Here is a 20309-nt window from a genome sequence, read left to right on the forward strand (position 1 = left end):
AGAAAGTTTATTTTATTATTAACAACCAAAAATCTCTAACTGGTAGAGATGAACCAGTGCAGATCACATTGAGAGTGTTTTCCTCTTTAAAACATAGTTTAGGGTGAGAAGTTGACATGACAACCAATTACATTTATATTTTTTTAAAGAACTTTAAACATCAAAGAAGTATCTGGCTGTTTTTCAAAGTGATTAAAAAAAAAACAAACCAAGGAGGGAGGCAGGGATGGGTATATTCACACCTAATGGGTGCAGTGTGCACCATCTGGAAGATGGACATGCTTGAAGCTCTGACTTTGGTGGAGCAAAGGCAGTATATGTAACCTAAACATTTGTACTCCTGTAATATGCTGAAATAAAAAAAATTCAAAATTAAAAAATAAAAATGCCCCCCAAAAAACCTTCAAAAATCTTAGCTTTTTATCTCATTTTTTTCCATTAAATGCATAGCCCAAATGTTTTATAAACAGGAGCAATTAAATTTTGGGAGACATATACTGTGGGATATGCTAGAGGGTTCTTTTTATTGTGTTCAGAACCTAATATGTTATAATTTCATGGTCCATTATAAAGATGCTAAAAACAGCGGTAAGGAAAATATTCTCAACTTCCAAATATGTTTGACTACTATTAGCAAAACATATGTGTAAATGTGTTAACACAGAGGTCTTTATAAAGTTAAATCTAGCCTCCATGCAAAGTCTTCAATTTTACATGCCTTGAGGTTTTTAAGTGACAGTTACTTTACCTGCAGTGGTTCCTTCTTACAGCCATCCAAAACAAACACTGCTAGAATCGAGCACATATTTACTGTGAAATTCTAAGAAAGTATTGATGCCATCATTCTGTCATTGCCATATGCATGCTTTTCCTACAACCAACACATTGCTTTTTCTGTATTCCAGTTCATTCCACTTTTCTTGAAAAGAAGATGCTAGAATAATCCAGGTATAAACAATTACTTGAGCCAATGTAGGTCAACAGTTTTTGGAGAGGGAAAGTTTTTCATAAAATATTACATGGAGAGACTAAATGGTAAAGCACATTCTGTTGATTAGCAATTTAAGGAGGGGGGATTTATTTCCTGTATGCCTTTTAATATTAACTATATTAGTTCCCTATTGCTGCTGTGACAAATTGCACAATCTTAGTGGCTTCAACCAAGACATTGCTTATCTTATAGTTTGGATGGTCAGAAATTTGAAATAGGTCTCACTGGACTAAAATCAAGGCATTGGAAGGGTTGCATTCCTTTCTGGAGGCTCTAAGAGAGAAACCATTTTCTTGCCTTTTTTAGCTTCTAGAAGCTTTCTACATTCCTTGACTTGTGGCCCCCTTCCCTCTTCAAAGCCAGCAGTGGCCAGTCATCTTTCTCATGTGGAATCACTCACAATGGCCCCTCTGCCTCCCTCTTCCATATTTAAAGCCCACCCAAATAATCCAGGATAATCTCCCTATTTTAAGGTCAACTGATTATCACCCTTAATTCAATCTGATGTCTGAATTCCCCCTTGCCAAATAATATATTCACAGGTTCTAACAACTAGGATGTAAACATCTTTGTAAGCACGTTATTCCGACTATCTCACTTGACTTTTGTTTCTACTTTGTTCATAAATATGACTCAAAAGATGTCTATGTGGCTTTGCAAATTCGTGTCAAAATTGGCCAAGCCACAGGAACTCACTACTAAATTTGCTTTAAAAGCAGAAAATCCATCCAATAAAGCAATTCATATTCTTTATTTCTTGCTCAAAATCAATCATGTAAATAAGCAGAGTCATGGTAGAAATAAGATGAGGTTTCTCAAAAGTCTCACATATTTTCCTAATCACCAAAGCCACTGACATCTAAAGCCTTTTCTTACTGGGATTTCCTCCAGCATGTACTCACCATCTCCCTTCTTGAAACTTTCTCCAGCCTTCACTTCTAGGCCACTAAGTTCTCCTGATTCTCCTTGTAATTGATTTTTTTTTGACACTTTCAATCAGTCATTTTTCTTCTACTAAACTCTCTTAACTGTTGATGTTCTGCAGGCTTCATCCTCACTCTTTTTTTTTTTTTAGCAAGACATGATCTCACTCTGTCATCACCTAGGCTGAAGTGCAGAGGCTCAGTCATAGGTCCCTGCTGCCCTGAATGCTTGGGTTCAAGTGATCCTCCTGCCTCAGCCTCCCCCTGAGTAGCTGGAACTACAGACATTCACCACCACACCTGGTTAATTTTTAAAAATTTTTTTTAGAGACAGGGTCTCACTATGTTGCCCAGGGCTGGTCTCAAATTCCTGGCTATAAGCAATCCTCCTGCCTTGGCCTCCCAGAGTGCTGAGATTATAGGCATAAACCACCAAACTAGGCCCATCCTTACTTCTTTCCATTAAGATACCCTTTCTAATTCTACCTGGAAGGCTTCAAAAGTCCCTATAAACTAATTCCCAAGTAAAATACAATTCAAATATAATCTTCTGTCCTGATCTTTTTCCCCTAAACTCCAGACCACCAACTGCCTACCAGACACCTCCAGCTGTATGTCCCACGAACACCTTAAACTTCATGTATCTGTCTTAGACTGAACTCATTATCTTCCACTTCAAATACTTGCTTCATCGGTTAATCTCTTCAACAAATGTCTACTATGACTGAAGCATTGTTCTGGACTGGAGATACAGGCACTATAGAGAGAACCACTACCTTTAGTGAGGTAGGGTAAACAGACAATTAAGATGCAAAAGATATAGAAGCAGTAATAGCTCAGGGGTTGAAGGTAAAGGCCTCATTCACTCAGGTCTCTAGCACGAAGCTTCAGAGTTGTCTGTAATGTTTTCCTCTCTTCCATCTGTTTCCATGTTTAATCAGCAAATACATTCTGTCTCTTCTACCTCCTAAATGATTCTTGGATTCCTTCATTCTCTTCTCTCTAGTCACATTGCCTACTTCAGACCTTCAACACCTATTTCATGGACAATTTAATATCTTTTAACTGTCTCTCATACCTAACTTATTCTTTTCCCTCAAGCCCCCATGGGTCACAAATACGAGTATCATCAATATCACTGTTAGAGTGTTTTTCTAAAAAACAGAGCTGTTTAAAATCTTCCATAATCAGCTTCAATCTCTCTTTCCACCTTTGTCTTTTATCACAACCCCCACGTAACCTATAGTATGATCTGTCTACTTATACTTCTGTCTCCCCTGTGGACAGTAAGCTACTTGAAGGAAAAAAAAATAGTCTTATTCAGCTTTGAATCTTGAACTTGATGCAGAGAATTTGCCCCATAAGTGTTTATTTGAAACAGAATTTGGCTAACAATGTACATCTGGTAGACAACATCCTTGAAAGTATCCCAGAAAAGCTGTATATGATCAGTTATTCCATGAACAACCATTTCTGAATTACACTATACTGAGATGGCCTATGAAGGGCTTAGTGATTGGCCTACCCTTTGCTTCTAAGAACCTGTATCTTGTATCCTGAAGTTTAGCAGGTGGGTTATCTAGGATTCCCGTTATCACTTCTCCAATTGTCACAGTTAAAAGCATTCTTTCATCAATGTAAATAAGATAGCAGAATTTGTCTACCACACTGCTCACTGTGTGTCCAATGAAGTAGTTGGAAATACAGTCATTAACCTCAGGTGTATGACAGCTATTTGAGCATGCAAAGAGACAAGTTCCATTCCTTTCTAAACTGTTGTGCCTCACTTTAAGGAAGCAGGTTGTGGGGGTTCATGCATTTATCTTTTCAACAACAATCAATGCCAAACATTAGACATTAACATTCCTAAAACCGTTTTATCACATTTACACTTTCTTACTCAGCTGATGAGTGACATTTCATCACCAACACTTTAGTCTCTGCAGTTACCATATTTGTCTAGCAATGTCACTTTGTGCACTTGTCTGTATTTACTTCAGGGGTTGACACATTTTTTTCTGCAAAGGGCCAGATAATATCTTCAGCTTTATAGGGTATACAGTCTCTGTCATGACTATTTAACTCTGCCATTGTAACATGAAAGCAGCCATAGATAACACATAAGCAAATGAGCATGGCTGTCTTCCCATAAAACTTTATTTACAAAGACAGGCAGTAGGCCAGATTGGGCCCACAGATGGTAGTTTGTCAACCCCAGACTTATTTTATTAAAAAAAGTGGAAATCAAACATAAAAGTACAGATCCCAGTAATACAAAAAGTATATCTCCCAAATTAAGTTTAATTAAAATAAAGCTAGCAATCATTAGAAATGCTTAAAATGGCTTATCAGCAGCCTCTGTCAGACCTTTAATAACCTTTAGGCTATATGCTCAGTATTTAAGATAAGGAGAAAAATTAAACCAGGTATGAAGTACTAGAAATATCTTTTAGACACTCTATGTCAGAAACAAGACATGATTAGGACACACACACACATATTATAATAGCTCTTTATTAATAGAACTCTATTAATAAAGCTCTATAATTACTAAAGATTTATTAATAAGACTGAGTTTGTAACATGCAAATTTGACTTTCACTGATTAAACTTGCATAGCCTTTTCAGAAGCACTTTAAGAATGAGCTATTTAACCAATTGCCACAAAATTGCTATGCTCAGTCACTGGTGAGGTCGTAACCCTCATCAAAGCTATGGTACATTGCTACAGTGCAAACAGTTGCTAAAACTCAGCAAAAGCCAACACATTACTCTGCCTAGAAATACAGTTGAGCCAATGAAGCACTGTTAAGATAAATAAAATAAAAACAATAATCAGAACCAAGATGTCTAGACTCCCAGATCCTCCTGATTCTCTTAAAGTTTTTTATTACCTTGACCCTGGACAATGGTGCAGAAATACGCAACTGCCAAAAGAGCTGGAAGCAGCCAGTACCGCATCTTGCACTGAAAAATCTTCATTTTATTTTCTGCCTTTCACATGGAGGGTAGCAGCTGCCTAGAAACAGAGAATACAGGGAAATTTTTGAGAAGGCTGAACATAAAGTGCAAGTAGTCATCTAGGACAGGCAATAAACCAACATGGATTAATATTGTCAGGAAGTAATTCATTCCGGAGCATCGTGTATTTCACTCTAAAATACAAACTGATAAAAGAAAGGTTTTTTGTAAGATGCTGTAAAAGAATGACTTTTTAGAGAGTTATTTGAAATATTTGGGAGAAACTTCAGGATGTAGTTTGTGACTCTTCTGTAAGAATATAAACTGAAGAATGAATTTCCCAAATGGATAAATTCCATAAATATAAAAACCAATCACAATGTCTTTGCCATAATGTGCTTCTCCCGTATTTATCACATAAAGGTAATAACTCCTCCTGTTGCCTTTTATTGACTGGAAAGGACAAATATATAAGACCTTTCTACTACTGATCAAAGAGAATTTGAAAAACCACTTTGTGCTAATAGCATTAAATCACTAAGTACATGGATTTCTTTCATTGGGTTGAAAAATCCCTAATCTTTCAATCTTTTCTCATAGCTCTTCGTTTTCCTAATATGTGTGGATTTAAAACTCTTCTCAATTTTTCTTTTTCATTAGGAGATCAATGAGAAAAGAGCTACAAGAAAAAGAGAAATGGAAAAGAGAACAAGGGAAGAATGAAGAAAAAAAGGAAAGGAAGGAAAAAAGAAGGTGAGAGGGAGGAAAGAAGGGAGGGAGGGAGGAAGAAAGGGAAAGGAAAAAGGGGTGAATATTTGGTATTAATTTAAAAGGCCAGTCTACAAATTGTAGACTACAACTGTATTGCAGGTCATTACAGAGGAAAAATTCTAAAGTCCTTTCCTCAGTGACTAAGAAAGTATCTCAAAAGTTTTCTCTTACACAAGGTGTATTTTTTTATTTATATATTCATTCGTTCATTCACTCATTCATTCATTTATTCCCCAATATTGTCCCACAAAGGATCTGAAGCAACTTAATAATAAATAAATATAATGTATAAGGTAGGGTTTCCAGATTTAACATATAAAATACAGGATTCCAGTTAATTTCAGCTTTAGGTAAACAGCAAATAATTTTTTAGTATAAGTATGTTCCACGCAATAGTTGAGACATACTTAATACCCCAAAAAATTTATTGTTTATCTGAAATTAAAATTTAACAGAGTGTCCTGTATTTTATTTGGTAACCCTAGTATAAGGGGAAATTTAGTGGGAAAATAATAAAGTAATGAATAAGATGAGCACAGAGAAAATGTATTTGCTCCTGTACAGTTAGTAAAGGTAACCATGAATTTGGCCCCCAATTGTTTTTGATTTTAATTTTTTATTTTTAATTATTATGGGTACATAATAGTTGTATATATTTATAGGGTACATGTGATATTTTGATACAGGCATACAATGTGAATTAATTAAATCAGAGTAATTGGGGGATCCAATTTTTCATGGCAATTATTGTTTTTTTAAACACTAATGTAATTCTAATAATTTTGGCTTTCAGGCCAACCCATCTTCAAATAGAGATGGCAATGTCATATCACTACTTTAAAAAAGATTTCAGTAACTTAAACTTAATAATGACACTACATTTAGCAACTGGTTTCCTTCCTTCCTTCTCTCTCTCTCTCTCTCTCTTTCTACACAGAGTCTCACTCTGTCCCCCGAGCAGAGTGCAGTGGCATCATTGGAAGTCACTGCAACCTCACACTCCGGGGCTCAAGCGGTCCTGCCTCAGCCTTCCCAATAGCTGTGATTACAGGCTGTGCCATAATGCCCACCTAATTTTTCTATTTTTAGTGGAGATGGGGTCTCATTCTTGCTCAGGCTGGTCTCAAAATCCTGACCTCAAGCAATCCTCCCACCTCGGCTTCCCAGAGTCCTAGGATTACAGGCGTGAGCCACCATGCCTGGCCTGGTTTCTTATGTTCTTAAACAACAACAGAGACAGCTCAAGCTTCCTTCTCTCCAACTCCTAAGAAACTAATCAGATGCAAGCACTCTTTGTTATATGCTAATCATTTATGAAAATGTTTTAAGCTTTAAAATGCCTGTAATTTTCTCTATTAAGATATATTTCTGCAGTGGCAAAAAGAAAAACAAATCAATTGAAGTTACCTAACTGCAAACTAAAAATGAATGTGACTGATTACAGGACTCGTAAGAGTTGGATATTAATTTTTCTTGAGGAATAAGAGTAAGAGTACTATTTTAGGTGTCATTTATTTCCAGATGAAAGATATGTTTTTTTTAAGAATTATTATTACAATGATATTTTAAGCCATGTTAAATTTACCTAGTATTTTCATACTATAACTACTTCAAGAGCTTTGATAGTGAAATATCCAGATAAAATCCCCACTGCAATGGGGTTTATACCTAGTAGAGTATAAGCTATCAATTAGTTTACAGAGCTAGGAGCAAAATTCTGTCTTTGAATGCTTTAAAACAAACACTCCATATTGATTATTTACTCCCAAGTATTTTTAAAATTGCTGTCATGCTACTGTCCCTGGTCCTAGATGCTGTTCTTTTGAGATATGCTACACTGGTCCATTCCTTGACACACCATATGTCATCTAGTAAGGCACATGTCAACCAGGCTTTAGACTGGAGCCAGGCCTAGAAAATAGTTTCCAAACAATCCTCTTTCCATCCTTTCAGTCTGGATAGTGTGATTGAAAAAAAATTGCATTGAGTGGGATGTTGGGCTCTGTACGAGTCCTACTACTATCCAATTCTGTGAATGGAATGGGTGGGGAAGATTGGTACAGCCTTGTTGTAGCAGCTACAGTGCTAAAGCTTCTGATGACCTCCTTTGATGAGCTTCCTAATGCTAGAGTTTGGCCTCTGCATCCTTGGGGGCACCACGGACCTGCCTTGCTGGTGGTAGCCACACAGGGCCATACGACTCAGCTGAACATCACTGGGTGAGGAAGTGTGAGGATCACTGTGCATCTGAGTTGGGACTAAGCTCAGGATTTCTTGCTTTCCTTTGTGAAACCACAGTGTCCGTCCTGCTTCCCTGGCTTCCTCCAACTCCCTGAGGGCCATTCATGCTCCTTCATGATTTAGTCCAGGGCCTTGTAGCTGAGCATTTTCTCATCTAGGGAACTGGGGATAGTAGGAGATGACTTTCTGTTGGAAACACTTTTGTTTCATGAGGGCATTGAGGCCTCCATTCTAGTGCAATAGTTGGAAAATGGGCATCGACTCCTGAAATTCAAAACATGATCTCCCTTGTGTTTGATTCCACCGGAGTGATAGGCTCTGATGCTGATGTTGGGGTCATTAGCTCATCTAAAGTACTGCTGGGGGAGGTAACTGCTTCCTGAACACTTCCCATAATGAATTCCTTGGTGAACCTGCAAGAGAACAGCTCAGTGAAGAGAGAGTTGACCAGGACCACTTTAGCTGCATCCTCTTGGGCCTCATCTCTACTTAAGCAGCACCGAATGTTGCCAAAACACACAAAGGAAGGTCCAGATAATGATCTCAACTTGTAGACCAGGGTGCCTTCACTTGGGAATGCATTCCTTTGCTGCTGCTTGCTTTCCCAAATTCCTGTAACATTGACACCACATTCAATTCTTTGAAGACTAGAATCGGGTTCCTATGAAGCAAGACTTAGCCAATGATGTGACTCAGGGATTCCAAGGTTCTGTCCATCTTGGTTCTGCCTGTGTGAGCCTCCTGCACAGAGTGTCCTGATGCCTGAATTCTTGCAGTCCTGGACCAAATTTGTGCAGCTCATTGATGCACTGGATTACCAAAGAATCCCTTTCACTGTCTGCCAATCAGACATTTCCCAGAAAATAAAGACTGCTCAGGGGGCCCTTATCCCAGACTCACTTATCTTCATTGTATTGGCATATTGTTTTTGTATAATGTCAAATCTGTATAGCTAATTTTTAAATCTATATTAATAGTCAAAGTTGGCTTATAGTTTTCTTTTCTTAAAATGTTTTGGTGTCAGGATTATTCTAGCATCATAAAATAAATTAGAAAGCTTTCTATATTTTCATTGTTTTGTAATAGTTCAAGTAGCATAAGACTGACCTGTTCTTTGAAGATCTGTGAATACTTTCAGTGAGAAAATCAAATTGTCCTGTTTCCCTTTCTGACACTAATTCCTGCACAACTTTTTCATTTTTTTTTTATCTTGTTTACAGATCTACTTAAGTGTTTTATTTTTTTGGCTCTAGTTTGAATATTTTTCCATAAAATTATTCTTCTTATCTGTATTTTCAAATTTATTAACACGGAGTTGTATAATCTCTCAACTTAAAATGTTTCTTTTCTGGTTGTAGCTCTATTGTCAGTATTAAGTTGGTGTGTTTCTGACTTCTCTCTTCTCTCCTGAATAGATAAACTATAGATTTCTTGGGTTTGCAGGCTTTTAAGAAGATTTTTATTAAAATATCAGTATTATCTTCTGTTTTCCAATCTATTTGCTTCTGTATTTATCATTAATAATTGTTTCTTTTGCTTTTATGCTTTCCTTTTTAAAATTTTTATTGTTGTTTTTGTGTGCTTTTGTTGAATCCATAATTAATATAATATCATTCTTTATTTGAGGCCATTAATTTGCCACTGAATATGCTTTGGCTGCACCATATAAGCTTTAATTTACTTTTTAACCTGAGAGTTATTTCAGTAAACATACAAAGCGTAATTCTATCTATGAACTTTCAAAGCAATATGACTCGTGCACTTAAAACTCTGATATTTGTATTTTATTCCAGAATAATATGGTACATCGAGAGGAATAAGTGAATTCTATTTCCTTCAAGTAATCATTCATAAAAAATTATTTTAGCAACTATTGTTTTAAATATCCAATAATAGTCTAGTGTGCAACTCTTTTATGTTGCCAGTTAAGGAGAGATCCATATGCTTTTTTTTCCTTTTTTTTGAGACCAAGTCTCACTCTGTTGCCCAGGCTAGAGTGCCGTGGCATCAGCGTAGCTCACAGCAACCTCAAACTCCTGGGCTCAAGCAATCCTTCTGCCTCAGCCTCTCAAGTAGCTGGGACTACAGGCATGCGCCACCATGCCTAGCTAACTTTTTTTCTATATATTTTTAGTTGTCCAGCTAATTTCTTTCTATTTTTAGTAGAAATGGGGTCTTGCTCTTGCTTAGGCTGGTCTCGAACACCTGAGCTCAAACGATCCTCCCACCTCGATCCATATGCTTTGATAATCACATATGTAGTCAACTTAAGATCCTGTAATAAAAGTTTTTAAATGTACTCATTTGTGCTTAGGAGTTCAAAAAATATCTTCCCCTACCAGCCTACCATAGATCCAAAAAGCTAATTAATAAAGAATATTTTCTTGAATTAAGACGTTCACGTATTGGAAGCTCCGTAAAATTCCTAATGAAATAGGCAATACATTAAATGTCTATTCTAAAAGAATAGGCAATATATTAAGTAACTAGCATCTAGTTACTTAATATATAAAATAATTATTAAATTATTAAATTAATAAAACAACCATAAGGAAAATAACCCAGTACAATAGCAACAATAAACTTAATGCATTGTGAAAAATCTTGATAAAAATGTATGACTTGTTTGGAGGACTTTAAATAGCAAATAACTAGTATCTAGTTACTTAATATAGTAACTAGTATCTAGCATTTTACCCCATATTAGTTTATTACAGATTAGCAAACTACCCATTTGTCAGGACACAGAGGAAATAGAGCAAATAGTGCGTTTTGGTGAAATACAAGTGGAAAAGCCCCGGAGCATACATAAAATCCTAATCCTACAGAGGCAACTAAAATAAGATTAGTAGATTATCCAAGGGGATATAAGCAACCCTTGTGTAAACAGAAGGCATGAATACAGGGGATTCAAAAAGATATGGCAGCAGGCTTCAGCCCTATCAAATCAATACATGAGTAAATCTGCCAGTTGCACAGGTAACAACAGAAAAATACAGCAGCAGAATCATTCTCTCAACTGAAATGAAATATTCTTTCTAAGATTTCCTTTCCCAAACATTATAACCATAGGTCTCAACCAACACAAAGCCAGGAGAAGAAAAGTAAGAAAACAAGCCACATTTGTCTTTTTTGGCAAAAATATCTCCTTTTAAGATCAGGAGACTTACACCAGATATCCTATGGTACCATTGTAACGTAGGAGAAAAAGTTCCTCTTACAAGCCACAAACAGCCTTTCTCTGTTCTTATCCGAGCACTGCAGTTCCTGTGTCCAGTTGTTTTGAAGCAATAATTAACATGTAACATTGGAAGTTAATCTGCATTTCATGTACGTTAAATAAATAAATCAATAGTATGCTCATCTTGGCAATTATTTTTGGAAACTGAGTACTATTTACTTGGAAAAAATTGTAGCCATAGCCTATCTTTAAATTCTTCTTTTTTTGTTGTTTGTTTTAAATTAGGATGAACAATACCATATTGGGAGAAGGGGAATTTCAGTTTTCCCAAGCTTTTCTGCCAAGTCCCCAAACTTTATGATAGCAAAGTTGGGGCAAGAAAAAAAATCCCAATCCTAATAAAGTGCCATGAGATATTTTAACATTTACCAAAATGTCAAAGCCTAATTTGTTGAAACTATGCCCAAAAGTCTGTACCAAATAACTCTGCCTTGATTTTTTTTTCTTTTTTGTTTAAAAACATCATGTTAGAAATGGCTACTCAGCTCTAAATTCAGAAGGTATAAACCAAATTTGAGGAAAGTTGACAATCAAGTGTTCTCAAAACACTGTCATAATTTTGTCATGAGGAACTTAAAACTAGGCCATTAGTGCTAATTTGCCCTTCCTCTCATATGTTTGCCTTATTTAATCTCATTTGTACAGTTTAATTTAATAAGAAGCAAAGGCCCTGAGTGCAAGCATTAGACAGTGTTTGCAGGCACCCACAAAACTCCCAGCCTAACAGACAGCCAATTTTATCAAAATCCTTTAACAATATTTATTCTAAAGCTTTCACAAACCCCTCTTTGTCTTTATCTCTCCTTGCCAAGACTTATACAAATTATACATTTATGTATATATACATGTATACATACATATATATATCCAAACTTTGGATAATATTCCATTCAATCAATGCTGACTTCCAAAAAATAAACCATAAATAGAATTCTTGTGGCCATCTGGTATACCATATATCCAGCAGCTCCAGGCCCTGAGAGAGACTGTTATTTACAGCACCAGAATTTTCATTCCAACAGTCACTTAGTGAGAGTCCTACTATACAACCAAAGCACTGCATTTGTGCTTTGAAATACACAAATATTTTATGCTATGTTCCTCTCAGTGAGCTCGCTTACAATTAATTGAAAAGAAAGATTAACTGAAAAGTGAGCCCTTGGTGAGTTCACTTACAATTTAATTGAAAAGGAAGATCACAAGCAATCATATTTCAAAACTAAATAAGGTAAGTATGCAGTAGAAGGGAAAGTTAGCTGAAGGTGGTGGTAGGAATAGAAAACTGGGAGTTAGGGAGCCAGGTGCCAGGATAATTTGCTGTAGATCCCTGACTAACTGGTTTAACCACTCTCTGACTCTTTCCTTGTCAATGAAATGAGCAAGATAATGCCCGTCTTGTAAAATGATTGCGATGATATGGTTAATATAATTAGAATACAGATAACGCTCAAAAAGTTCTAATTAGTGGCACGTTAGCAACGCCTTGAAAGAACACAAAAGAGAAGGGGGTCAATGGATTGCTAGTTGGGCAGATGCTAAAGAAGGAAAAAAAAAAAATCAAGAAGTCTTTATCTCCTCAATCATATTAAGGTTGCCAGCAGTGGTCCCCAACCTTTTTGGCACCAGGGATCCGTTTCATGGAAGACAATTTTTCCATGGACGGGGGTGAGGGGGCAGTCGGGGGGGGGGATGCTTTTGGGATGATTCAAGCACATTTATATGTATTGTGCACTTTATTTCTATTGTTATTATATTGTAATACATAATGAAATAATTATACAACTCACCATAACACAGAATCTAATGCCACCGCTGATCTGACAGGTGGAGCTCAGGCTGCCATGCAAGCGATGGGCAGCAGCTGTAAATACAAATGAAGCTTCGCTTGCCTGTCGCTCACCTCCTGCTGTGTGGCCTGGTTTTTAACAAGCCAGGGACCAGTACTGGTCTGCGGCCTGCGGGTTGGGCAATGTAGGGTTGTGGGGCTAGCTAGACAAAAAGGTTCAGGTAAAAACTGGCCCCCCCAGCGCTGTGGAAGGCCAGGGTGGGAGGTTCTCTTGAGCCAGGAATGTGAGACCAGCCTAGGCAACATAGCTAGTCCCGCCCCTCCCTCCATTTCTCCAAATAAAAAAATCAGCCAGGCATGGGGGCCTGTGCCTGTAGTCCTAGCTACTCAGGCAGCTGAGGCAGGAGGTTTGCTTGAGCCCAGCAGTTGGAGGTTGCAGTAGGCTATGACCATGCTAATACACTCCAGCCTGGGCGACAGAACAAGACCCTGCCACAAAAAAAAAAAAAGTTTAGGCAAAAACTGAATATCCATTTTTATCTTTCTCCAGATGATAGCTCTATACAGGCTTGAAATAATCAACCATATGAAGATATGGGAGACCCAACATAAGAGGAATTCACGGGCTTAGAGAGACTAAGCAGTTATAGTTGACAAGTTCATGCAATGAAGGTTTGAAAGAAATAGTGATATTTAAGCACATTTTAAGCCTAGGAAAAATAAGAATCAGAGGCACATAACAGATGTCTTCATGCATTTGAAGGACTTTCAAGTAGAAGATAAAACAATATTATTTTGTGGAGCTTCTGAAAACAGAACTTGAATCAGTGGGCTGATCTAAATCTAATGGGATGTGGATTTGGATATAAAAAAATTCTCTAACAATTAGAACAGTTTTTTCTTTTACTAGTTCTGGGGCAGAAGCTAGCTATGTTTTACCTGTAAGAGATGTTATCAAAGGGATTTCTGAATTTGGAGACAAGAGAAATGGATAAAATGACCCCTAGGATGCCTTTCCCAACTCTACATTTTTAATATGTTAATGTCCACTTTATAGAAGGAGAATTTTACATTCAATTCATGATGTAGACTACACAATTGGTAGGCAAAAAAACAAACAAACAACAAAATAGGCCTATTATATAACCCCAGTATATTGACATTGGTGGTATTCCTTATTTCTTCTCTCTACTGAAAACCACCCTCCTCACTCCAGAATCACAAAAATTGTTCTCAGAATTAGCTAATGAAGTCCACTTAAAAATAAGCCCTGGAGGAAGTTAATAATTATTACTCTTATCTGTTAGCATCATGATACAGTAGGAAAAAACTCTAAATTAGGAATAAAGAAGACCTACTTTTATTACTATTTGCTTGGTGGTTAGCCTTTTCCTCCCTGAGGGAATGTCCCACTATATTTGGCATAGTGAGCAGAAATCAAGGGGAAAGTTGTAGTCTTAATAGCATCAAGCGTCACAGAGCAGAGTTTAGGGATGCTAGAGAAACTGGAAATTGAGAAGAGAAATGTCAGAATAGTGGGGAGAGACAAAATCTGCATAAAACTTCCCTCAAGAATAATATAAGGATGTCAACAATTACTATTTCCACTCAACACTCTACTAATGGTCCTAGCCAATGTAATAAGGTAAGAAAAAGAAGAAAAAGGCAGAATGGATGGGAAGGAAGAAGTAAACTGTCTTTATTCACAATCAACATGATTGTTTACAAAGAAAATCCTAATGAATCTACCAAAAAAATAAAAAGCTACTTGACCTAATAAGTAAATTTCTGAAGGCTGAAGGATACAAATCAGTAGGCAAAAATCAATCATATTCTTTTATAATAGCAGAAAACAAATGGAAACAAAATTTTTTTAAAAAATTCTACTTATAATAACATCAAAAACTCAAAATACTTAGAAATTAATATGACATGTGAGGTCTGTAAACTCTTCATTGGGCAAAAATGAAGGAAGACTGCATTGCTGAGAGAAATTAAAGAAAGCCTAAATAAATAGCATAGTGTACCATGTTCATGAGTTTAAAAATTTAGTTCTGTTAGGGTATCCTCAAATTAATCTATAGATTTGAAGCAATCTTAATAAAAATCTCAACAAGTCACTTTTTGTAGAAATTAACAAATTGATTCTACAAATTGCATAGAAATGCAAAGGACTTAGAACAGCCAAAACAAAGCCAGATGACTGACACTTCCTAATAACAAGCCTTATTATAGAGCTAGTGTAATGACTACAGAGAGCTGTTGGCATAAGTATAGATGGAATGAAATAATGAGCCCCTAAATAAACCCCAACATATTGGGTCAACTGATTTTCAAAAAAGTGCCAAGACAATTCTATGGGGTAAAAAAAGAACTTTTGACAAATGGATAAGGAAAAACTAGATAAATATGTGAAAAATAGGTTAGAATCTTACCCCAATCTTGGAGTAGGTAAATGTTCTTAAAAAGCATACAAAAAGTACTGAGTGTGGAAAGGAAAAGTGATAATTTGAAATTATTCAAAATTAAAACTTTCTGCTCACCAAAAGATACCAATAAAGAAATGAAATGATAAGCCACAGAAAAATATTTGCAATATATATCCTGGAAAAAGTAAATCCAGAAATAGTAAAATCTCTAGTTATTCTTAAGATTCTCTGAAGGTTTTCATAAAAATCTTAAGGACTAATCTAGATTTCCAGAAGAGCTGTTGATAAAATTAAAATCTCTGGCCTATCTAGGACAAAGGGCCTTCTCCTCTTGAGACTGTAAGGTCCTTGATAGCAGAACATAGACCTTATTTACCTTTACAACATTTACACTAGCTCCAGACCTGACTTATACCATATACTCAAGAAATATTCATTTAATGAATGAATACTGGATGATGCTTATTTCATATGTATACCTAATTTTACCTAGATTTAATTTCTTCTTTCTCTACACAAATTAAATTATTTTAAAGTGTATTTATAAAGCAGCCATCTTTTACTTTATTTTTAGGATTAATTGTAATTTTATAAGTAATATGTGAATACATTTTACCCTTCAGAAAATTAGAATCCTACGGCTAAAGCTAAAGTCCCTTTTGTCTCTTCAATGCTTAATAATTTGAGATGTATCTTTTCAAACTTTAAAAAATACTTCATATATATATTTACACAGATATATTGCTTCGTGTATTTGTTTTTACATGAATCATATCATCTTGTACTTACTGTTCTGTACCTTGATTTTTCTCACTCAACAATATAATTTTTAGATCGACCCATATTGATACATAATGATTTAATTCATTACTTTTATCTGCCACAGTATTTTGTCTTATGAATATACCCAATCTTATTTAGCTATTCCTGTACTTATAGATGTTTTTGGTTGTTTCTATTTTCCCCCACCTCCCATTTTAAACAATGCAGCAAGGCACTCCACTGGAAAAATGTTCTTTAAGACAGTTTGCTAAAAATGGAACTGCTGGTCATAGGGTGCACTTATTTCTTTTAAAGAGTATTAATGTATACTGCCAAATTGGTCTACAAAGAGGTTACACCAGTTTATATACAACCAAAGGTGTATGTGAGTGCCTGTATTTTCATACCATTACCAGGTATGAGATTAGCAGAATTTTTCATGAATGGAAAACTATAGTTCAATGTACATCTTAGCTAAAAGTATGATTGCATATCTTTTCATATACTTAAGATGTCTTTTTTCTGTGAACTCTCCAGTGTATCCTTGATCATTTTTCTATTAGGACTGTTTATCTTTTTTATGAGAAATGTTTTCATTTAATATGTGGCTCCGTTTCCATCATATATATTAAAAATATTTTGTCCAATATCAATTTTTGTTCTTTTTTGTCTTCTATGGTTTATGACATCTAAAGAAGTCTCTTTCTTCAAAATTATAATATCTTTTTCTCACAGGTTAGAAATTCTACTTTTTATTTTCTATTGATCTGTCTATTCATATATGAATACTAAATAATTGAAATATCAAAACTTTATATGTTTTAATATCTTATTTTAAATTTTCCTTCTGGCTATTCTTTAGTTACTAAAATCTCCTCAAAATTGGGATAATGTTAAATTTGTAGGTCAATTTAGGTAAATTGACTTTTTCTTATAATAGTCCATTTTTCCATCCAAGAAGAATGTATTTCTTTCTGCTTATTCAACTCATCTTTATTTCCTCATGAGCATTTTACAGATTTCTTCACATAAATTTGACATGCTAAGTTTATTTCTAGATGTTTTATATATTGCTTATTTCTTATATAAATAGTTTTTCTTTAATCATTCTTAAAAACAGTTGTTTCCTAAATATAGAAAAGAAATTTTATTTTTATATTAATTTTGTAACCTAACACTTTACTAAAGGTTCTTATAATTTCTAACAGTTTAACATTTTTTCAAAGTCTTAAAGTATATAATAATTGATTTCCTTAATTTTTTCTGCAGATGATAGCTTTCCTCCTACACTCCAAATTTTATGTTTCTCATTTATTTTTCCTATCTTATTGCCTTGACTACTATCACCAGAATATTGATACTGGACATCCTATCTTGTTCTTGTTTTCAATAGGAAGGTTTCGTTAGCGTGACTTTGGTCTTGATGATAGATGGCTAGACAGATAGACTGGTAGATAGAAGACAAACAAATATATACCAACATAAATGTATTATGTTAAGTAAATAGCCATCTATGTAGATTTTATTTAGTTATTAATCTGACAAGTAAAATGTTAAAATATTGTAGCAGCTATGGAATCACCTGATTTTTTCCCTCTAACTTCTTAATATGATGAATTATATTAATCCATTTTCTAATACTAAACTTACATGTGAAATATGAGCCAAACTTCATTATCGTGGATTCTTTTTGATGTGTTACTGGGTTCTATTTGCTAATATGTCATTCATATTAGTAAGTACATTGATACTAGTGAGATTAGTGTGTAGCTTTCTTTTTTTATTATGCTGTGTCATGTTTTGATATCAGGATTATTTTTCTGATTTTAACTGAAGTTTTCCTTCTTCTCGTACACTATACTATGGCATTGGTATTATTAATTTTTTTACATTTTTGTTAGCATTCAATTGTAATACCATGGGGATTTGATACTTTTGGAGAGGTTACTTTTTAACAACTTTTAAAACATTTTTGTGTGCCTAATGTTTTATTTATAATTTCCATATAATCTAGGATCAGTTTCAGTAATTTTTATTGTGTTTAAAAATAATCCATTTCATCCACATACAATTCTTTTAATTACCATTCAATTCTTTTAATTTCCCCTAATTTTGTGATTGTTTTCCATTCTCACTTTCTATCTTGCATTTTTGAGCTCTTCCTGCTTTGCTTTTTTAAATACAAAATGCTGTTTAAGAGAAAAACAAAGAGGAAGGGAAAGTAGTAATAAAAAAAGGGGAAATAAAAGGGAAAATGATAAGGAGGATGAGGAAGCAGAGGAAAAAAATTAAAAAATAAGGGACAAAAGAGAAAAGAAAACAGTATAAAAGTAGAAAGGACCCAAGATCACCTCCTTGGCCAGATGTGGGCCAATGTTGCCCAGGTTGGTGCTACTCAAAATAGCTGGTCTGTGAACTGTTTGTTAATGGTCTGCAATGAGATAAGGGAGCTTGTGCCAAAATGTGAGTCGATGTATTGTCTTGCTTCCTTCATCAGAAAACTTTGCTATGAAAAAATATCTCACCTGAACTAACAGTGTGCTTAATTACATATTTGATTTACATCCTTGTACAATTTTATCTCATTGGGTCAGGTAACAGTTTGTGGATGGGCAACAACCAGGAACAGCACTGAACTAGATCCTTCACCAAGGATTGCTCATCCCATCCCATCCCATCAAAACTCTCTAGCTAACTTCATGGCCTCAGGTACCATTTTTACCTTAAGCAAAATCCTTACCCATAATCAAAAAAGTTCAACACACAATAATAAGTAATTAATGTTGATTGATTTGATAATCAATACACAGCGCCAGTGTGTGTACAGCTCACAGTTGACGCACAGAACAATTTGCACTCGGCCTAGGATAAATGATGCTTGAAATTAGTAGATACTCTACTTCCAAGTTGTGTGTCCCAGTGCAAAGCAGTGTCATCCAGAGGAAAGGGCACCATTTTCTTCTCCCAATGTCATGGGCCTGCCCAGAGGAGCTACCTTTTTCTAATCTACAGAAAGGTCCTATTAGGTTAGAAGCAGCCCTGTGAATTACTCAAATACAAGGGATTTTACTGCAAATTAGATTCAGAAATACAGTTGCTCCAACAGTCTTAAACCAGATGGTGTAATTTCTATGTGATAGAAAGCAGAACCATTCCAAAAGTATGGCAAATTGGAATGACAGCTCCTTCTTTACACAGGAATGTTCCATCACCTGGCTTTTTTATTTATCTCTCTTTATTTTTTCAAGGTCTAACATAGCCCTGTGTCAAAGAAATGGGAGATTGTAACTAAAATATATTTCTATAATCAGTATAAAGGGTAGCTGCACGTCTCAGCTTAGACGTCCTTTTCTTCAGGAAGTCTGTGGTCGGATGCTCTTCCTCTGTTTCCTCCAGTAGTAATCTTTATTTTCCATTCTGTAGCACTTAACACTGTACTGTGGTTGGCTACTTGCATTTCCACTTACCAAAGCATATTATTCACTACCATATTGTGAACGCTTAGCACAGTGCCAGTACATGGAAGGAGGCAGGGCTGGGAAGTAGAGGAAGAACAGAAGCAAAAAACCTGCAGCAGAGTATTGTTTTTAAACATCAATTCAGTGTGCTCCTCTTTGCAAAAGCAGAGATGGAAAGCCATCCAGGAACAGATCTTTATCCAATAAAGAGTCCCTTGACTACCCCTAGATATAGACACATCCTAAGACATTCTGATGGACTTACCAAAACCCAGCCTCCCTCTGGACAAATTTTTATAAACAACCCAAGTAATTTCTAGGAGAAAAGAGACAAAACACTGCTCCCGAAAATTCAAAGTTAGGGACACTGGCGAGGATAACTCTAACAAAGTCCCATTGGCAGAAAAGTGTAACAAGACCACTGATTAAAAAATTATCTTGAGGAAATGGGGAGTCTAGGCTCTAAACCTCAACTTAAAGAACTCTCAGAACGTCTCATAGACTCTATGTTCTCAGCTCCCTCAAAAAATGGAGCAGAGAAAGAGAGGAAAAGGGGAAAAGTGGGGAAGAAATTTTAAAAAGTAGAAGGAAGGGGAAAAAAGGAAACAGAAAAAAAGAGAAATGATTTTGTCTGCCAGGTTCTGTACTGAATCATCTTAGACCTTAAACACCCCTATAGGGTGGCTATTGTTAACCCCATTTTCTAAATGAGAAAACTGAAACTCAGAGAGGGTAAGGAACATGCA

At 35.5% G+C, this 20309-nt stretch overlaps 1 protein-coding gene and 1 pseudogene across 1 annotated transcript in view; both read right to left on the bottom strand.

Annotated features, from left to right (window-relative positions):
• Window positions 1–20309, bottom strand: part of COL14A1 (collagen type XIV alpha 1 chain) — a 200049-nt gene that overhangs the window by 176254 nt on the left and 3486 nt on the right. The window contains exon 2 of the mRNA XM_045560831.1: window positions 4809–4933. Within this exon, the coding sequence (XP_045416787.1) occupies window positions 4809–4896 (88 nt within the window). The 5' untranslated portion in view covers window positions 4897–4933. The remainder of the gene's footprint in view (window positions 1–4808; window positions 4934–20309) is intronic.
• LOC123644391 lies at window positions 7732–8604 on the bottom strand (annotated as a pseudogene).

The sequence above is a fragment of the Lemur catta genome, chromosome 9 (assembly GCF_020740605.2).
Source record: "Lemur catta isolate mLemCat1 chromosome 9, mLemCat1.pri, whole genome shotgun sequence".
NCBI lineage: Eukaryota > Metazoa > Chordata > Mammalia > Primates > Lemuridae > Lemur > Lemur catta.